This window comes from Sparus aurata, chromosome 8 (genome assembly GCF_900880675.1).
Source record: "Sparus aurata chromosome 8, fSpaAur1.1, whole genome shotgun sequence".
Classification (NCBI taxonomy): domain Eukaryota; kingdom Metazoa; phylum Chordata; class Actinopteri; order Spariformes; family Sparidae; genus Sparus; species Sparus aurata.
The window spans coordinates 29,985,152-30,001,468 of record NC_044194.1 but is presented as its reverse complement, the minus strand read 5'-3'; the positions used below and the strand labels follow the sequence as shown (position 1 = coordinate 30,001,468).

The window sequence follows — 16,317 nt, the reverse complement described above, 5'->3', positions numbered from 1 at the left end:
TGATTCAGGGTGCCAAAGTCATTAGCATCATGTTTCACAACTTTGCGTTTTTGATTTCAATCGAATAATCCTAATATGTGTTGACATTTACAGTATGCATAATAAATGTCCACCTTCATGCCTTATTTAGCGGGAACACTTTGGTCTGGAGCAACGTCAAACTCAAGTACACAAGGAAGAGCCATTAAGTCAACAAAAGTGAGTTTTCTGACAGTTCTAGAGCTGCGTTTCCATCGCAGGAATTTTCCCCAGGGACTCAGAACCTTTGGAGGATCTCAATGCCTTTTACATCGTAGGGACCAGGGTCGCAATGAGTTTCCAGGGACATTATATTATCCCCCCAAAAAAAGTCCGCCAAGCACAGTAAGCATTTTAGTACAGTCACCATTTTGTGCTCCGACTCATCATCATGGAGTAAGAGGTGTATGATAGATGAACTGATTCTGACATCCGGGCCCATTTGTTGTATAGTCGGAAGCGTAAATGTTGCAACAAAGTGACATTAAACTAACATTTGTCAGGTGGTTAAAGACACCAGTCCAAATGAATGCTAATGTTAGTCCATGCCTGCTGAATCCATAAAAGTCGTGTATATCCGATTGCTTCTAAATTAATCCGTTTTCTGATGGGCAGGAATGAATTAGAGTTTTTAATACATGAATTGTTCTTTCGAATAAAGCTCATCAACTTGTCCAAAATTGGTTGAATCTGAAATATAGGCTACTTCTTGTCATTAATTTAGCATTTTCTCTTAGGCAGGACAAATTTTTCCAGGCCATGAGTAATCTAAGGGTTTAGTTGTTACAGCATTCCGGCCTGTAACATTTAAGCCTCTATAATTTGCATCTTTGTGTAGGCCTCAGTGTTAGCTACCTATTGTTACGTAGCATCCCCTGACATACTAAGACTGCAGTAAAAGGAACTTCTTCTGCTGAGGGATTTACTCTGACATTATTCTTCAGTGGTAATCATTACTTTTGAAGAAGCTAACTGAGACTAAATTAGGGTATACCTAAGGATAACCCAGGAAAGGAAGTGTGTCTGGTGAAAATAACTAAAAAGAGACATGTTAGTTGTCAGCCATGGAAAGGTATCATTCCCTCTTTGGACACTTATGATAGGTTTTATCATTATGAGCTTGATCAGTTAATCTGTCCGTTAAAGACATTTTTGTTTGACATGTTTGTTACTTCAGATTTTTAGAAAGGACAAATGCATGCTGTTTTAATAAGGACACTGTGTACTGTTGGAGCTAGATAAACACTCATAACTAGGCCAATCTGTGCTGCATTTACAGTATGCGGGTTCAAATACTTCACAGCGCTACAGTGTCTCTCCAACACGTATCTCCCTGGGAGGTTTTTCTTATCAATTTTTTTTCTTTTGCTTTCCATTTTTATCTTTCCCTTTTCTTTCTTTAATCTTCTTCCTCATCCCCTGATTAGAGCGCATCTCTCATAGTAATCATGATAATCATACATCCATCCCTCTAGCCAGCCGGCCATCCTCCCATTGTCTGCTGATAATATAACTGATCTATTCATCCATCAGTCTGTACATCTGTCCATCCATCTACCCCGGCCTCCCTCCCTCCACCCGTCCATCCCATCTGTCTGTGTAACTATCAATCCGACTTCTTCCCATTTGTCCTGCTGCAACCTCTGAAACCAGTCTGGTCTAAGGATTTTATCGGGCTGCTCAGGACTGCGTTTGTGTGTGTGTGTGTGTGTTTTAATCCAGACCAGCCGTTGTAAAACGGACTGCTAGTTGTAGAGTTATGCAACAAAGCTTTGCTTTAACCGACGTATGCCACTGTCAGCTCAGAGTCACACCACCAGATTTCATGTGTGTGCATTTTTGCACGCACAATATGCTTGGGTCTGTGCAAGTGTGTGTCTATTTTTAAACCAGAATCCATATGGTGTCTCTCATTAACAGTGACTGAACTGAGGGTGGGTCTAAGAGACTTAAAGTGCATTGATTTCAGTTTCAGGGCAGTTCTGCTGCTGATTCGAAAGATATTCCACAAACTGTCCAACAAAAGGTCCTGTAAATGTGCACTTTGAACTGACCACTTTTTGAATTCCTCCTGAAAAGACATAAGGGACAGCATATCAACAGAGTTACCGCTAACTGCGAGTTACTCTAGCTGCTGTTAGCTAGGGAGCTCAGTTAGCTGTCCACCTAGCAGTCCTAACTGGGAACTCAGAGTGTTGATCTTTACATTGCCAGCACAGGAGCTTAGACCTGGATGCGTCCAGGCTAGCTGGTAAGCATGCTAACTTTAGTAGATATCTCTGCAACTCACAACATAAACATCACAACGTCAACGTCTTCACATTCTGTTGATACCTTTCTTTAAATTTTGAATGTTTTCAACTAGAAGTCTTACATAAGTGCAAATAGAACCAGAAATTTGAAAAATTATACACTATAATAATTTTTTCAGCATTGTACTGCAGTCAAATTATTATTATTATTCTGGGATATTTCAAGTGTCAAAATAGTATTGGATTGAATTGCGATTGGATTATTCTGGACAGATTTTATAGAATTGGCAATGTCGGCTGGGAAGTTGATCTGTTACAGTATCTTTGTCCAGACTAAAATATCTCAACAACTGGTGGCTGCACACAATCTAGTATAGATGTCAGTGGTTACCAGAAGATTAATACACTCCCTCAGAGCAGACATTTTGGCTTGTCTTAGCAGGAAAAGCACAGGTGTGACCGATAATGTTACATGGCTCCATTCTAGTAAGAGTACCAGTAAGTCATGTCAGTGACTAAGCATACACAATACCAGAGCCCAGGAACTAGCTCAACTAAATGGAATGAAGCTATCATTAATGTATGAATTTACACCTGTGCTTGTCCTGCTTTGACAAGTCAACACGTCTGCTGTGAAAAGCGTCTATTGTATTAGCTTTTATCCCCTCCAATATTGCACCATCTTCAACATTTATTTACTAATATCTGCAGAAGCAGTTACTCAATAGCCTTCTTTGTGTGTCATGCTAACTTGCGAATATTAGCATGCTAATACGCTAGACTAAAATGGTACACATTGTAAATAGCTGAGCATCAGCATGTTAGCATTGTCACTGTGAGCATTTTTTATCATGCTGACTTTTACATTTAGCCTCACAGTGTCACTAATGTTTGAACACTGTTGTTTTGTCTGGACAGAATAACTAAAAGCACGGCTAATTACATCTCATTTGGAGTGAAAGCCACTGAAGTGTGAATCTTTTGTTCTGTGTATAGATTAATTACAGGAGTAATTAAACTGGCATGGTATGTGTAACGACATGGATTTTATGTCTCGACCCTTTCTGTTAAATGACTACAGTGACATTGTAATCTGTTTTCTAAAACACTTTGTTTTCTTGGCACTTGTTACTCTGGAGCTGCTGTCCTCCTCTGTCCCTCCAACCTTTTACATATCCCTTAAGACTGCATGGCCTCAATTGAAGGACTCGAAATACACAGTGTGTCCTAATGTGGCTGAAAAGAGGGGTGAAGGTTTGGAGGAAAGAAAAGATGAGGAGAAAGGCACAGTCAGATGTAGAAAATTAGAGTGGGAATTTAGAATCATGTTCAAAGCCTGTCCCGATGCAACCCCTCGCCTCTGCAAGGCACAGCAGAAGAAACGATGACCCGAGAAGACCTCCAGACAAACTCCTCCTATGGCACATCTGTCACATGTGAAACTGTTATTGGCCTGTCAATAGCTGTCCAGTAATAAGTCCTTTTTACACAGAACAGTCGTCTGTCACTCTCAAATATCGTTCCATAACAGGCACACTTTGGTTCACACATTCTCACGTAACACGCTCAAACCGACCACCGAAACACCCACAATGCATCTGCTCCTGTGTCTCTCCTCCCTGTCTTACCTCCATCTGAGTACGTCTCTGTTCCGTATCCGTCCTGGAGCCCGTTGTTCCACGTCCCCTCGTACTTCCCGCTTGTCCCTGTGCTCTCCCGCAGGCCGTAGCGTCCCTTAAAGCCGTGCGTCCACTCGCCTTTGTACACCCAACGGCCTTTATTCTCGACGCCCACGCCATGTCTCTTGCCCTGAGCCCAGGTGCCTTGGTAGGTGTTCCCGCTAGGCCAAGTGTAGACACCCAGCAGCTCGAAGCCATGGGCCCAGGACCCGCAGTACTCGCCCTGGCCCTTGGGTCCTGTACAGATCCCGTGGCCGTGTGCCTTGCCCTCCTCCCACCCTCCGCAGTATGACCCCCCATCGTCAAAGTTGAACCTGCCGCCAGTGGACATGCATGAAACAGGTCTTGGCAATTCCCCTGAAGCCTCAACAAAAAGAAAAAGAAAAGAAAAAGAAAACGAAGGGAGGAAAAATAAGGACAGGTTGGTGCTAGAACCAATCCATGGAGCTGAGCGTGGAGGTCGGTGAGGTCGGGGGTGAGGATGAGGAGAGAGCGGGAGGGAGAGGGTGAGAACCCCCACACAATTCAGCCAACACCCCTTTTCTCAGCTGGTTTGGAGAAGAGGAAGAAGAAACAAAGTGAAGAACTAAACTTGGCCCCTCACAGGGGTGTCTGGGGTCTCCCGGCGTGGTGGGAAAGGGTGAGGCTGTTCACACCATCCTCTTGGTGGGCTCTTTGTAGCATCGGTTAGCACTTTCCAGCTTCTCTGTGGCAAACACAGGTGAGAGAGGAGGAGAGTGGGCCCAGAGCTGCCATTATCCTCTCTCAGCGAAAAGAGTTTAGAGCATCAGGCAGCTCCACCGGTCCTGCCATCGGCCTGCCTACACAGTCTACGACACACAACTCTTCCTCCTACTCCTTTCCTGCTTTCCGCTCAGGCCCCCGCGTTCACTCGCCTCCTACCTGATGATGCTTGCACCTCTCTGGGGTGTAGAGCCGAGAAGTCTCCCCGGTGGCAGCCCTTCAAACCTCCAAGCCTCCAGCATAGAAGCCACCCTCAGGCTCCCTGATCAGCACCAAACCAGAGCGGTGACATGTTGAGAAGAAGAAGACTCTCCTCCGCAGAGATTGTTTTTTTCTTCAAGCCCACTCTTGATGATCAGACAAAAAGAAGACCATTTAAAGTCAGAGTCTGTAGCTCACTTCAGGCTTCACCATCCTCTTCTTAGTCCCAGGCTTCACACACACATACACACAGCACTGTGCCTGGTCACACAGCGAGGCGACACGCACATGCATAGAGAGAGGGAGAGACAGAAAAATGGGGAAACATAAGATAATCTGCTTGGCTGCCTTCTTTTTTTTTTTTTTGTCTGTCCTGTCTTGCTGGAGAGCAGCAATGCAGTCTCCTGCCTTATGCAGGCACACACTATATGCAGGCACACACACACTCTTTCTGACAGCAAGTGCGCACACACACACAACGAAAATAAACAAGTGAATTCATTAATTTCTCCTCCTCTCTTCCCCCTCTCCCTCTCTCTCTCTCAGTCTGTCTGTAGGTCTTTAATCCACTGCGTCCATAAGTGGTTTATCTTCTGCGTGGGTTGCCTTCAGGTTGCCTGCTTGATGAAATAACATCCATCTATATGATCCTGTTATGGTGTTTTGCGTCCTCTTCAGCATCTCCTGCTCGTCTCCATGTTTCCCTATGGAGCGCCGGCTGACGCACAGCCTGCCTTCCTGCCTGCTGTCTTGGTCTTACAATCTCTTCTCCTCCTAAGGCTGGATCTCAGTATCTCTCTCTCTCTCTCCTGATCTGTGTATATGTGTGTGTGTGTGTGTGTGTGTGTATGTGTGCCTCTCTCTCTCTCAGAAAATCTGCTCATTAGAGAGGACTGTTCCAATGCTGCCAACCAATCCCCCCCTCCCCTGCTCAATAGCACACTCCAGCTCTTAAAGAGACACACACTCTGCACAGACTCAAGCTTCTCTCTCCCTCCATCACCTGTAGCTTTTTACCATTTTCTCACCCTTTGTCTTCTCTTACCGCATCTCGTCTCAGTCTCAGCTGGTTGGCTTGATCCGAGCGTCTGAAGATGACTGCAGTGGTAGTGATACATACGTCCAACCAGCAGACTGCTGAATGTTAAAGGAATAGCTCAACATTTTGTGAAATGCGCCTATTTGCTTCTTGCTGAGATTCAGTTTTGGAGGCTGATACCACTGCATGATCTGATATCGTCGTGTTATTGTTGTTTCTGGAGCACCAGGACCTTCATTACAACTGCCCAAAAACGTTTTAGTAATGTCAAAGCATAGGGACTCGGGGGGGAAAAGACTGGAAAAATACACACGTGGGAGAAGTTGTCTTGTCAAACATGTATTTATAACGTGGTATATTTTAATCCAAACCATGTTTTTTTTTTTTTTCAAAACATGGAGTATTTTTGTTGACCAATCCTTATTATTTTCCCTTATAACCAAACAGCAACATAAAGCTAAAAAGAAACAGAAATAAGGAGTGAACTTACTGTAAAATAGGCTTATAAAATGGTCCAAATGGGATACAAACCCCCGTCTTCTGTGTGAGTCCTACAACTAATCCCACATGGCCACAGTTTACAAGAGATGCCACTCAGTCCCCCCTTTTTTATCCAGGAGTGAGTAGCTACAGGAAACAGTACAGGAACTTAGCCAAAACGATGACATGTTCAGCTGCTTTAACCCTAGTAAATGACAAATTCATCAAATGTTTTTACCTTACAGTGCATGTTGCTGCATGTTTTTTTTAATTTTCCATATAGCACAGAGAAAAACAGGTATCTTTGGGGAAAACAAGTTTGTTGATGATTATCTGTATGCAGTGGATAGTTTTTGAGAAAGAAACAGCACAAAGAACTCCTATTGATCAGCTGATATGGATACTACCAGGATTATGATACTTGAGGGAAAACCACACTTAAGTGTGAAATGGATTTTATTTACTCACAGCGCCTGGTTTTGAGGCTGAAACATCAGTTACTTAAGTCTTTAAAATGATTGACTGATTGCAACACTGACTCTGAAACAGATTTTTAAATTTACACTGTTATGGTCCGCCAGTATGTGGTCTGTTATTGGTGCCTATACGGAGCTTTTCCTTCACAGTTGAAGGGCTGAGGGGAAAATCTTCACATCAGCCAGGAAACAGGTATTGCATGGCTCACTACTGAAAATCTCACTCTATATGGAGACATTCACAGTTGAAACACAAAACACAAATTTAAGTGAACAATGGACACAAACTTATACTTGAATTAAAACCAATATGCCATTTTGTTACAGGGCTGTTCTCTTGCATCATGCAAGGCAACACTGAAGAAAGGCAGAGGTGAGAGCGTGTGCATTTATTTATTTTTTTTAATTAATTAATTCTCATTTATCATTGAGGGTAATTTATGGTTGACACCAGTGTTGGGAAAGTTCACTTTCTACATGAACTAGTTCAAAGTTCAGTTCACACATTTTAAAATGAATTAGTTCAGTTCATAGTTCATAATTTCAAAATTTTGAACTAAGTTCACTGTTCCAAAAATGAACTAGTTCATAGTCATTTTTTTATATATATGTTGCTGCGAGCTATTATTTTTCTAAATGATTGCCACAGCCCATATAGAACCACAGACAGCTATTTATCAGTTTTAACACTGAAACTGCAGCTCTCCGACAATATACTGCAAAACCAGGTTGTCTAGATGCCGCTGGGAGATAAAGACAGCGGAGCCGCTACTGTACGCCATTAATGTGATTTGGGTGGTAGAGGATCTGCTTTGGCTGCCGTGTCTTTTGATTTTTTATTTACTCGCACATACCTTGAAAGGCTGGCCTGGTGCTTTAGTTCAATGTGCCGTTTCAGGCTTGATGTTGACTTTGTTGATGTACAGAGTTGCTTCTTGCCCGGTGGGCAAAGTTTACACAAAAGGGTCAGGATTTTCCCACCTGGATCATCACTGACCTTCTCATTAAATTGTTTTAAGTAATCATACAAAGATGCCTTATTAATGGTGGCGGCAGAGTCTGAGGTAGTGCTGCTGCCTTCATTTATTTTTGCCTCCATGCTTCACATATTGATGACGTATGCTGCGGTGCGACTCTGTGGAGGCTGGTGTTGCCAGTGTTCTGTCCGTTCAGGACGAATTAATCTGTGTTCGTTTGGTAATTCCTCACTGCATGTTTGGTATGCAGCTGTTTCTGTCTGAAATAGTTAAAGGAGAACTTCGGTCGATTTCAACATGCAGCTTTATCGCTCAAGCTACCCTTGACTAGCCAGTACCAAAAACGCGAATACTTTTGGTACACCTCTTACAGAGCTCCTTGAACGGAGAGTTAGCAGTGACAGCTAAAAGCATGGGGTCAGAACTCCATGTGCCTTACAATAGCCTGTTATGAGTCTATTCGCTCTGCACCGAGAGCTAGCTTGTCTGATCATGCTAATGGTTCTTGCAGAGAGGAGAGCAGAGCAGAGAGTCTGTGATGATCGAAGCAGCGCTAGTTAATGAAAATGGTACGAGTTTGTGCAATTCCCAATTGTGGCAATAGAATGAAGAAATATAAGAATATAAGCTTCCACCGTTTGCCTCTCTACGACCCCGAAACATCACCGTTGTGGCTGGTCGTCCTTCAAATAGACGTGCAAACTCTGTTTGAACTCTGTGCGGGTGACACATGGGACACATTAGGCTGAATAATGTCCCACTCCTTACAGCATAGGCTTTCCTCTTCTGTATCCATTTGGACACAACATCCACAAGAGCACCACCAGGTCGCCGATGTCCTTGGCCGTGAAGCCGCCTCTGCCTGTTCCGCTCTCTGCGCCTCTCTCTCCGCTCTCTCGTTCTCTAGTGCAAGTAACTCCTCATCTGTATACTCCGGTACGAACAAATATGGACTACCGTCGAATTTAAAAGGTTCGTCGTCGATGTCTTCCACTTCGACATCAGACAAGTTCTCCATCGTGACTATTTCGGAAACAGCTACGATCATCACGGACTCTCTGCTCTGCTCTCTGCAAGAACCATTAGCATGAGCAAACAAGCTAGCTCTCGGTGCAGAGCAAATAGACTCATAACAGGCTATTGTAAGGCTCATGGATTATGGCAGGCTGTAACATGAACATGTACGTTATGAACAGAAAAACGAAAATGTTGGAATACGTTTCTGTCTGCAAAATTCAAGTTTACCTCACTGCCAGTGAGGGAGTAAGTGCACGCTCGACGGATCGACTAGTTTGGTCTACGACATGGATGTCAACAAACGGTATGTGGCTCCTTGCACAAACACACTGTTTTAACCACTTTTCTATTCATTGTGAGTCATAAACGCTACAGTGCTGTTTTGTAAGGTGTCTGCTGATGTTTCATACCTTTTGGGGTGAGATTTGGAGCATGTTAAGACGCTTAAAACACAGTGTAAAGTTTTGACCCCATGCTGTTAGCTGTCACTGCTAACTCTCCGTTCAAGGAGCTCTGTAAGAGGTGGACCAAAAGTGTTCGCGTTTTCGGTACTGGCTAGTCAAGGGTAGCTTGAGCAATAAAGCTTCATGTTGAAATCCACCAAAGTTCTCCTTTAAGTTTCGTTTTGATCGAAAGTAAAGCGAACTGCAGAAACCTCTCGTCCAGCATCCTTTTTAGACACAAAAGCCTGACTGGGTGTTTTTTCGCTACATATTAAGGCCTTTTCACGGTGTGTTTTAGCCGGTTTTCGCCTGGAAGGCTCGATGGAAATCTGGCACTGTCTTGAACGAAGTTAAACTGTAAGAACGCGCCGTTCACAAACGCCAGAATGAACTCGTTCACAATAACGTTCATCAGGCAGAAATGCGTAGGTTCAGTTCACGTTCACCCAAAATATGAACGAGTTCATGAACGATCGTTCATTGACACTGACACTGACTTCTGACAAATTAACAGATGTCTGTACAAATGGGCAAGCCATGGATGTATCAAGAAAAGTGAGTACTATACCACAGCACAAGGGGCTGTGTGTTGTTTAAGGTGCTATTGAGACATGAAACTTGATCTACGAAGTCCAATTTGAGTGACAGGTGAAAGGTATAATTTGGATGGCCAGAATTCAGTGTAGCTCCAAAACTACAGAGGGCAGCTTATCACTAGAACAACCAACAACTGCTGCTCTACAAAGTCTGCTATACACTAGATCCCTGCTGGAAAAAACAGCATAGACCGGCATGATTTCCATGCTGGTTTTTCCAGCAGGGATGCCGTTAGCTAGCGTTGTTAGCCATGCGGCTAAGTGGCCCTATTTGCTGAATGAAGTGTGCCTGGACCTCGGATCATCTGAGCATCTCAGCTAAGGAGGGCTCAGCCGCCTCCAAGCAACCATAGCTTAAAGTGAAACTCTAGCCAAAATGCAACTTAGGCTTTTTTTGTGAATGTGTATGAGTCAAACCTTTGTGGGTCAAACTCATTTTCAATGGGAGTGCTTGGGGCAAATTAACAATAGCATCAAAATCTCTATTTTTAAAACACTAAGAAGGCTCGACACAACATGAAACTTTGCTTGTAGTATCACCAGGGTCTCTACACAAGAACACGAGTTTGTGTACACAGAGTTTATTAAAAAGAAGGTTTTAGAACAACTCACCTTAGCAGTAGCTTGTTCCGCTAGCCGCCGTCATATGGCAGCCGAGAAGTATCGATCTCTTAATTTGACGTAACCTGGGGGACAATTAAGGTGGACCGCTACTGTCTTCCAGCAACAACTATCCACGCGATATCTCACGTGACTTTTCCAGCTTTTGATTTTAGTATTGTTTCTTATATGAGGCTTTTCAACTTCAAGGTCAATATTGTTTTTTGCTAACGACAAAACAATGAATTATTGTGCATTTATATGGACCTAAGCATTAGGAGCGGTCCACCTTAACTGTCACATTTGGAAATCGACCCTTTTCACTGGCAGGACGGCAGCGAGTGGAGGCAACACCTGCTAATGTGAGTTGTCCAAAAACCTTCTTTTTAGTTAACTCTGTGTACACAAACGATGTTCTCAATGCTCGTGTTCATGTGTAGAGACCCTGGTGATACTACGAGCAAAGTTTCATGTTGTGTCGAACCTTCTTAGTGTTTTAAAAATAGCGATTTTGATGCTATCGTAAAAGTGCCCCAAGCACTCCCATTTAAAATGAGTTTGACCCGACAACAAAAATACAGTAAATCTTAAAAGTGCCTCTTTCGTTGTAATTATGCTTTTACACAAAGGTTTGACTCATATGCATTCACAAAAAAGCCTAGGTGGCATTTTGGCGAGAGTTTCACTTTAACAACAGACTGGTGCTGTACACAGTCTCAGAAACCAACAGAGATACGTTTGAAGACAGCGGGTACAGTCCAGAGGTGATTTACAGAGACTCTGATCAGGACTGTGACTCCGGGGGTGAAATGACTCGGCAGGTGGGAACAGGAGAAAGGTGAAGTGGGAGACGACTGAGACGGAGCTGGGCTTCAGCAGAGCCTGAATGAAGGATGTATTTAGGACGAACGCAGACTGTTGCTGAGTTTTATTTTGTTTATGTCAAGTTTAAACTAAATGTTTTACAAGACAGTTAGGGTCAATACAGTTGGATAAAGATAAAACATCGAAGTCAGACGGTGTATGGTTGTGTAGAAGGGAAAATATCTGTATGAATTACCTTCTTGACATTTTGTGAGTTTATTTTGTTAATGTATTAGACTAAGTACCAAACTGGACGTTTTTAGATCTCCTAGCTGAAACTAAAGACTATCAGACTATTGCCTCTTGAGGTACAAAATGATTTTAGGAGACAGGATAAGCAGGGACTAGCCAGATAGAATGCTAAATTCAGTAGGGATCTCTGCAACACATGTCAACACCTGTTTCGTCATATTCTGTTGATAATGGTTTTTCGTTTTTGGAATGTTTTAACAAAAATTCTGCCCATATCTTCTAAAGGCTTATCAGATGCCAAAACACAATGGTTTGCTGGACATCTTGTGTTGGCGCTCCCGGACATCAAATTGAATCCCACTGCCTTGCATGCGTGTAGTGCTTTGCTAAACCTTGTTTTCAACTTTCATATGTTTCAAGTACTGGCAGAGACAGTAGTAGCACATTTTTCCATTTGGATGCAGCCATGACAACCCATGAGAAATATTAATTTGGCTGTATTATTCACTGCTGTTGCTACTGGTACACATGGTTTTCTGTGTACTTGCCAACTACTATTGTGGTTGGGGTTTAGAGCATAATTCTTCTCCCCTGTGTGATTCACATTGGATTTATTGTTTTAGTGTCTTGCGCAAGAGTGTTGTGTCCTACCATGGAACACTTGACTGATGCTTAGATGTAAGGGTGGGCAGAATGGAAACCCCAGTTGATACAATGTTAGTATAATTATTATTTCAGATTAACTCCCCTCAGACCATGCACTTTGTCTTTCCCCTATACTTCACCCTGACTCATCCTACCTCTAGATCACGAAGTACTCTCTCACGCTTCTTCTCATGTCTTCCTTCCTCTTGTTCAGCTCCCTCCTACAGCTGCCCTTTTGCTCTTGTTGTCCTTGTCCTTCTGTCTGCCGGTGTCTGGGAGAGCTAAACCAATTCCAGCGCAGATTACAGTAATAAAATCACTGTGAGGCTGGGGATTAAGGTTTAGGCCTCTAAACACACTGGTAGTAGAGAGAGAGAGGTAGTGGAGAGAAAGAGGAGAGCGAGGGATGAGGGAGGGAGAGGGAGAGAGAGAAGGTAAGCAGGAGAATAAGAGAACAGCTAGTTTGATTTACTGACCACAACATGGGGATTAGGATTAAGAGAAATTAGTAACACAAGTGTCTTAGTGAACAGATCTATGACATCATCTGACCTGTGTCAGTTGGAGGTAAGAAGGGGCTGACGCAATCATGGATAATTGTTACTGGGTCATGAGGTTACATTTTGTCAAAAGCAGAGCATTAATGAAATAGTGGGCATACAGTAAGTATGAGAGGCTGTGTAGGTCAAAATTTTAACTCTTAAAAGTGAGGTTTGTCTTTCTACAGTGCTTGTGCACCCTTAATTGTTCTCCCGTTTTTTATAAATAACATTTAAAAATTCTTTAATGTAAAAGTCAAAACAGATTGCTTCAATGTACTACTAATGTACTAATGTAATGTAAAGGCATGAGGACAAAACACGAAAAGGAACTATGTGAAAAGTCAGGGGATGGCTATAACAACATCTCCAAGTGACTGAAAATCCCCCGGAGTTCAGTTTAATACATCATTAAGAAATTGTAGGAATACGGCACATATAACTGTAAAACTGCTCCCACAAACTGAGTGATCATGCACGAAGGAGACTAGTGAGGGAGGCCACCAAGACACTTCTGACTACTCTGAAGGAGTTAAAAGCTTCAGCAGCTGAGATGGGATAGACTCTGCACCAGTCAAAGCTTTATGGGAGAGTGGCAAAGAGAAAGCCACTGTTGAAGAATGCTCATTAGGTATCAATTAGAGTTTACCCAAAGGCATGTGGGAGACTCCAAGGCCAACTGGAAGGATCAGGCTAGATGCTGTGTTTGGCAGACACCAAACACTGCACGTCACCACAAAAACACCATCCCTACTGTGAAGCATGGTGGTGGCAGCATCGTGCCGTGGGGATGCTTCTCAGCAGCAGGCGCTGGAAGGCTTGTAAAGATAGAGGGTCAAATTAATGCAGAAAAATATAGGGAAATCCTGGAGGACGACCTGATTCAGAGAAATACAACTTATGAGAAGATTTATTTTAAAGCAAGACAATAACCCAATGCATACAGCGAAAGCTAAACAGAAATGGTTAAAAGACAACATGGTGAATGTTCTGGAGTGGCCGAGTCAAAGTCCAGACCTCAGTCCAATACAGAATTTGTGTCTGGACTTGATAAGGGCTGTTTACGTCCAAATGCAGTGTCCAGATGTGCAAACCTGATTGAGACCTGTCCACACAGACTCAGCGCTGTGATTGTTTCCAAAGATGCATCTACTAAATACTGACTTGAAGGGGGTAAACACTTGTGCAATTACTTATTTCCCATTGTTTTAATCAATTGACATCACTTTTAAGAAATCTGCTTTCACTTTAACATTACAGAGGGTTTGTTTTTTTTTCGTATAATGTATATTGACCATGATTCCATTCATAAAAGTAATAATAGGGGAAAACAATTAAGTGGTTGAATACTTTTTATAATCACTCTATCTATCTATCTATCTATCTATCTATCGGTCTATCTGTCTATCCATCTATCTGGTAACTTCTACAGCATTTCAAGCATCAAACCTTAGATGGCAGCTGTGTTTCTTTGTTTATTTTTTTTTTTTATAATGGCTGTCTCCTCTCTGATCCATGTGTTCTATGTGTTGCTCTTGACAGCAGCTATAGTGGTAGAACGGGGGCTGACAAGCAACATGTCTCCTTTATTTACTTTTATTTTGGGGCTTTTGGGTAAAGTACAAATGCGTGACAGGGAGCAGCAGATAAGTGTGCTTGATGTATTGGAGGCAAGGTGTTTATAGTGTGTTCTGAACAGACACAGACAAAGGCGGGATCAAAAGCCTGCTGTCAAAGAAAGGGGTGAGATGTGATCATTGTGAAATATTCAAATGTAGAAGAGCACTCTCAGTAATGGTGTTATTCATTCGTGTGAAAAATGATGGAGTTCCGTGAAGAATTGATTAAAAGCTTGAGAGAGAAGTTAAAACCCTGCTTACCTTCTCACTTCCACATGCCTGATGGTGCCTGTTGAATTGTCTTGGAAATGTATAAATACAATACTGTTTGGTGTAGTACTCTGATGTAGCAAACTACAGTTACTGATTTTTTTGGCATTCACAATTGTAAATACATTTGCATGTTTTCATTGTTTAGGTTATTGTTATAAAAGTTGATATAGAACATTTTATATGAAAGTATGCATATGGCAAAACCTGGTAGCGAAATGGACATGAAAATAAGCCTTTCAGCTCCATTTTGGTCTCCACCAACTCCTGAGGAAGATATTTGACTCTTTAGCTGCTAAATGCTCGACTATTTTCAACTGCTACTTCCTAACTCTGTCTTTCTGGTTTTGGAGCTGGGTTGTCACTGGACAGCGGGTTTATCAGGGGGTTCTGCTGAAAGCATGCTGATGAGTGTTGAGAATGAGTCTGTCCATCCGCAACAAATATGGTATCTCAGGACCCATTAGCCTAATATATTTCGGTGCACATTTATGACTGTATGCTCAAGGATCTCTTGTATTTGAGGTCATTCATAATTTTTTCAAATTAAAAATTTTTTTTCAATGTTTGGCTCTGACAACATCCGAATCTACATGTACGCTTAATCATCCACCAAAACAAAACGTGTATATATGTATATACGTTTAGTATATGTACACAGCGCTGACCTATCGAGGCATAGACTCCACTAGACCCCTGAAGGTGTGCTGTGGTATCTGGCACCAAGATGTTAGCAGCAGATCCTTTAAGTCCTGAAAGTTGCGAGGTGGGGCCTCCGTGGATCGGACTTGTTTATCCAGCACATCCAACAGATGCTTGATTGGATTTAATCAGGGGAATTTGGAGGCAAAGTCAACACCTCAATCTCATTGTTGTGTTCCTCAAACCATTCCTGAAGCATTTTTGCTTTGTGGCACAACACATTATCCAGCTGAAAGAGGCCACAGCCATCAGGGAATACCGTTCCCATGAAAGGGGGTACATGGTCTGCAACAATGCTTGGGTAGGTGGTACGTGTCATAGTAACATCCACATGGATGGCAGGACCCAAGGTTTCCCAGCAGAACACTGCCCAAAGCATCACACTGCCTCCACCGGCTTGCCTTCTTCCCGTAGTGCATTCTGGTGCCATGTGTTCCCCAGGTAAGCAACAAACACACATCCGGCTATCCACGTGATGTAAAAGAAAACATGATTCATCATACCAGGCCACCTTCTTCCATTGCTCCATGGTCAGTTCTGATTCTCATGTGCCCATTGTTGGCAATTTCGGCAGTGAACAGGGGTCAGCATGGGCACCCTGGCTGTTCTATGTAGCTATGTAGCCCCATATGGAACAAACTGCAATGCACTGTGTATTCTGACACCTTTCTAACAGAACCAGCATTAACCTCTTAAGCAATTTGAGGATTTCGGACTACACAGGCCAGCCTTTGGCCCCAAGGGCATCAGCAAGCCTTGGCCACCCATGACCCTGTCGCCGGTTCACCACTGCTCCTTCCTTAGACCACTTTTGATAGATACTGACCTCTGCAGACCGGGAACACCCTACAAGAGCTGCAGTTTTGGAGATGCTCTGACCCAGTCGTCATTTTTCCTGCTTCTTACACATCAACTTTGAGGACAACATTTTCACTTGCTGCCTAATACATCCCACCCACCAACA

The 16,317-nt window shown here is 42.9% G+C and overlaps 1 protein-coding gene across 1 annotated transcript in view; it reads right to left on the bottom strand.

Annotated features, from left to right (window-relative positions):
• Positions 1 to 5,765, bottom strand: part of jph3b (junctophilin 3b) — a 56,045-nt gene extending 50,280 nt beyond the window's left edge. Inside the window, exon 1 of the mRNA XM_030426023.1 lies at positions 3,899 to 5,765. Within this exon, the coding sequence (XP_030281883.1) occupies positions 3,899 to 4,280 (382 nt within the window). The 5' untranslated portion in view covers positions 4,281 to 5,765. The remainder of the gene's footprint in view (positions 1 to 3,898) is intronic.
• Positions 5,766 to 16,317: the final 10,552 nt, after the last annotated feature.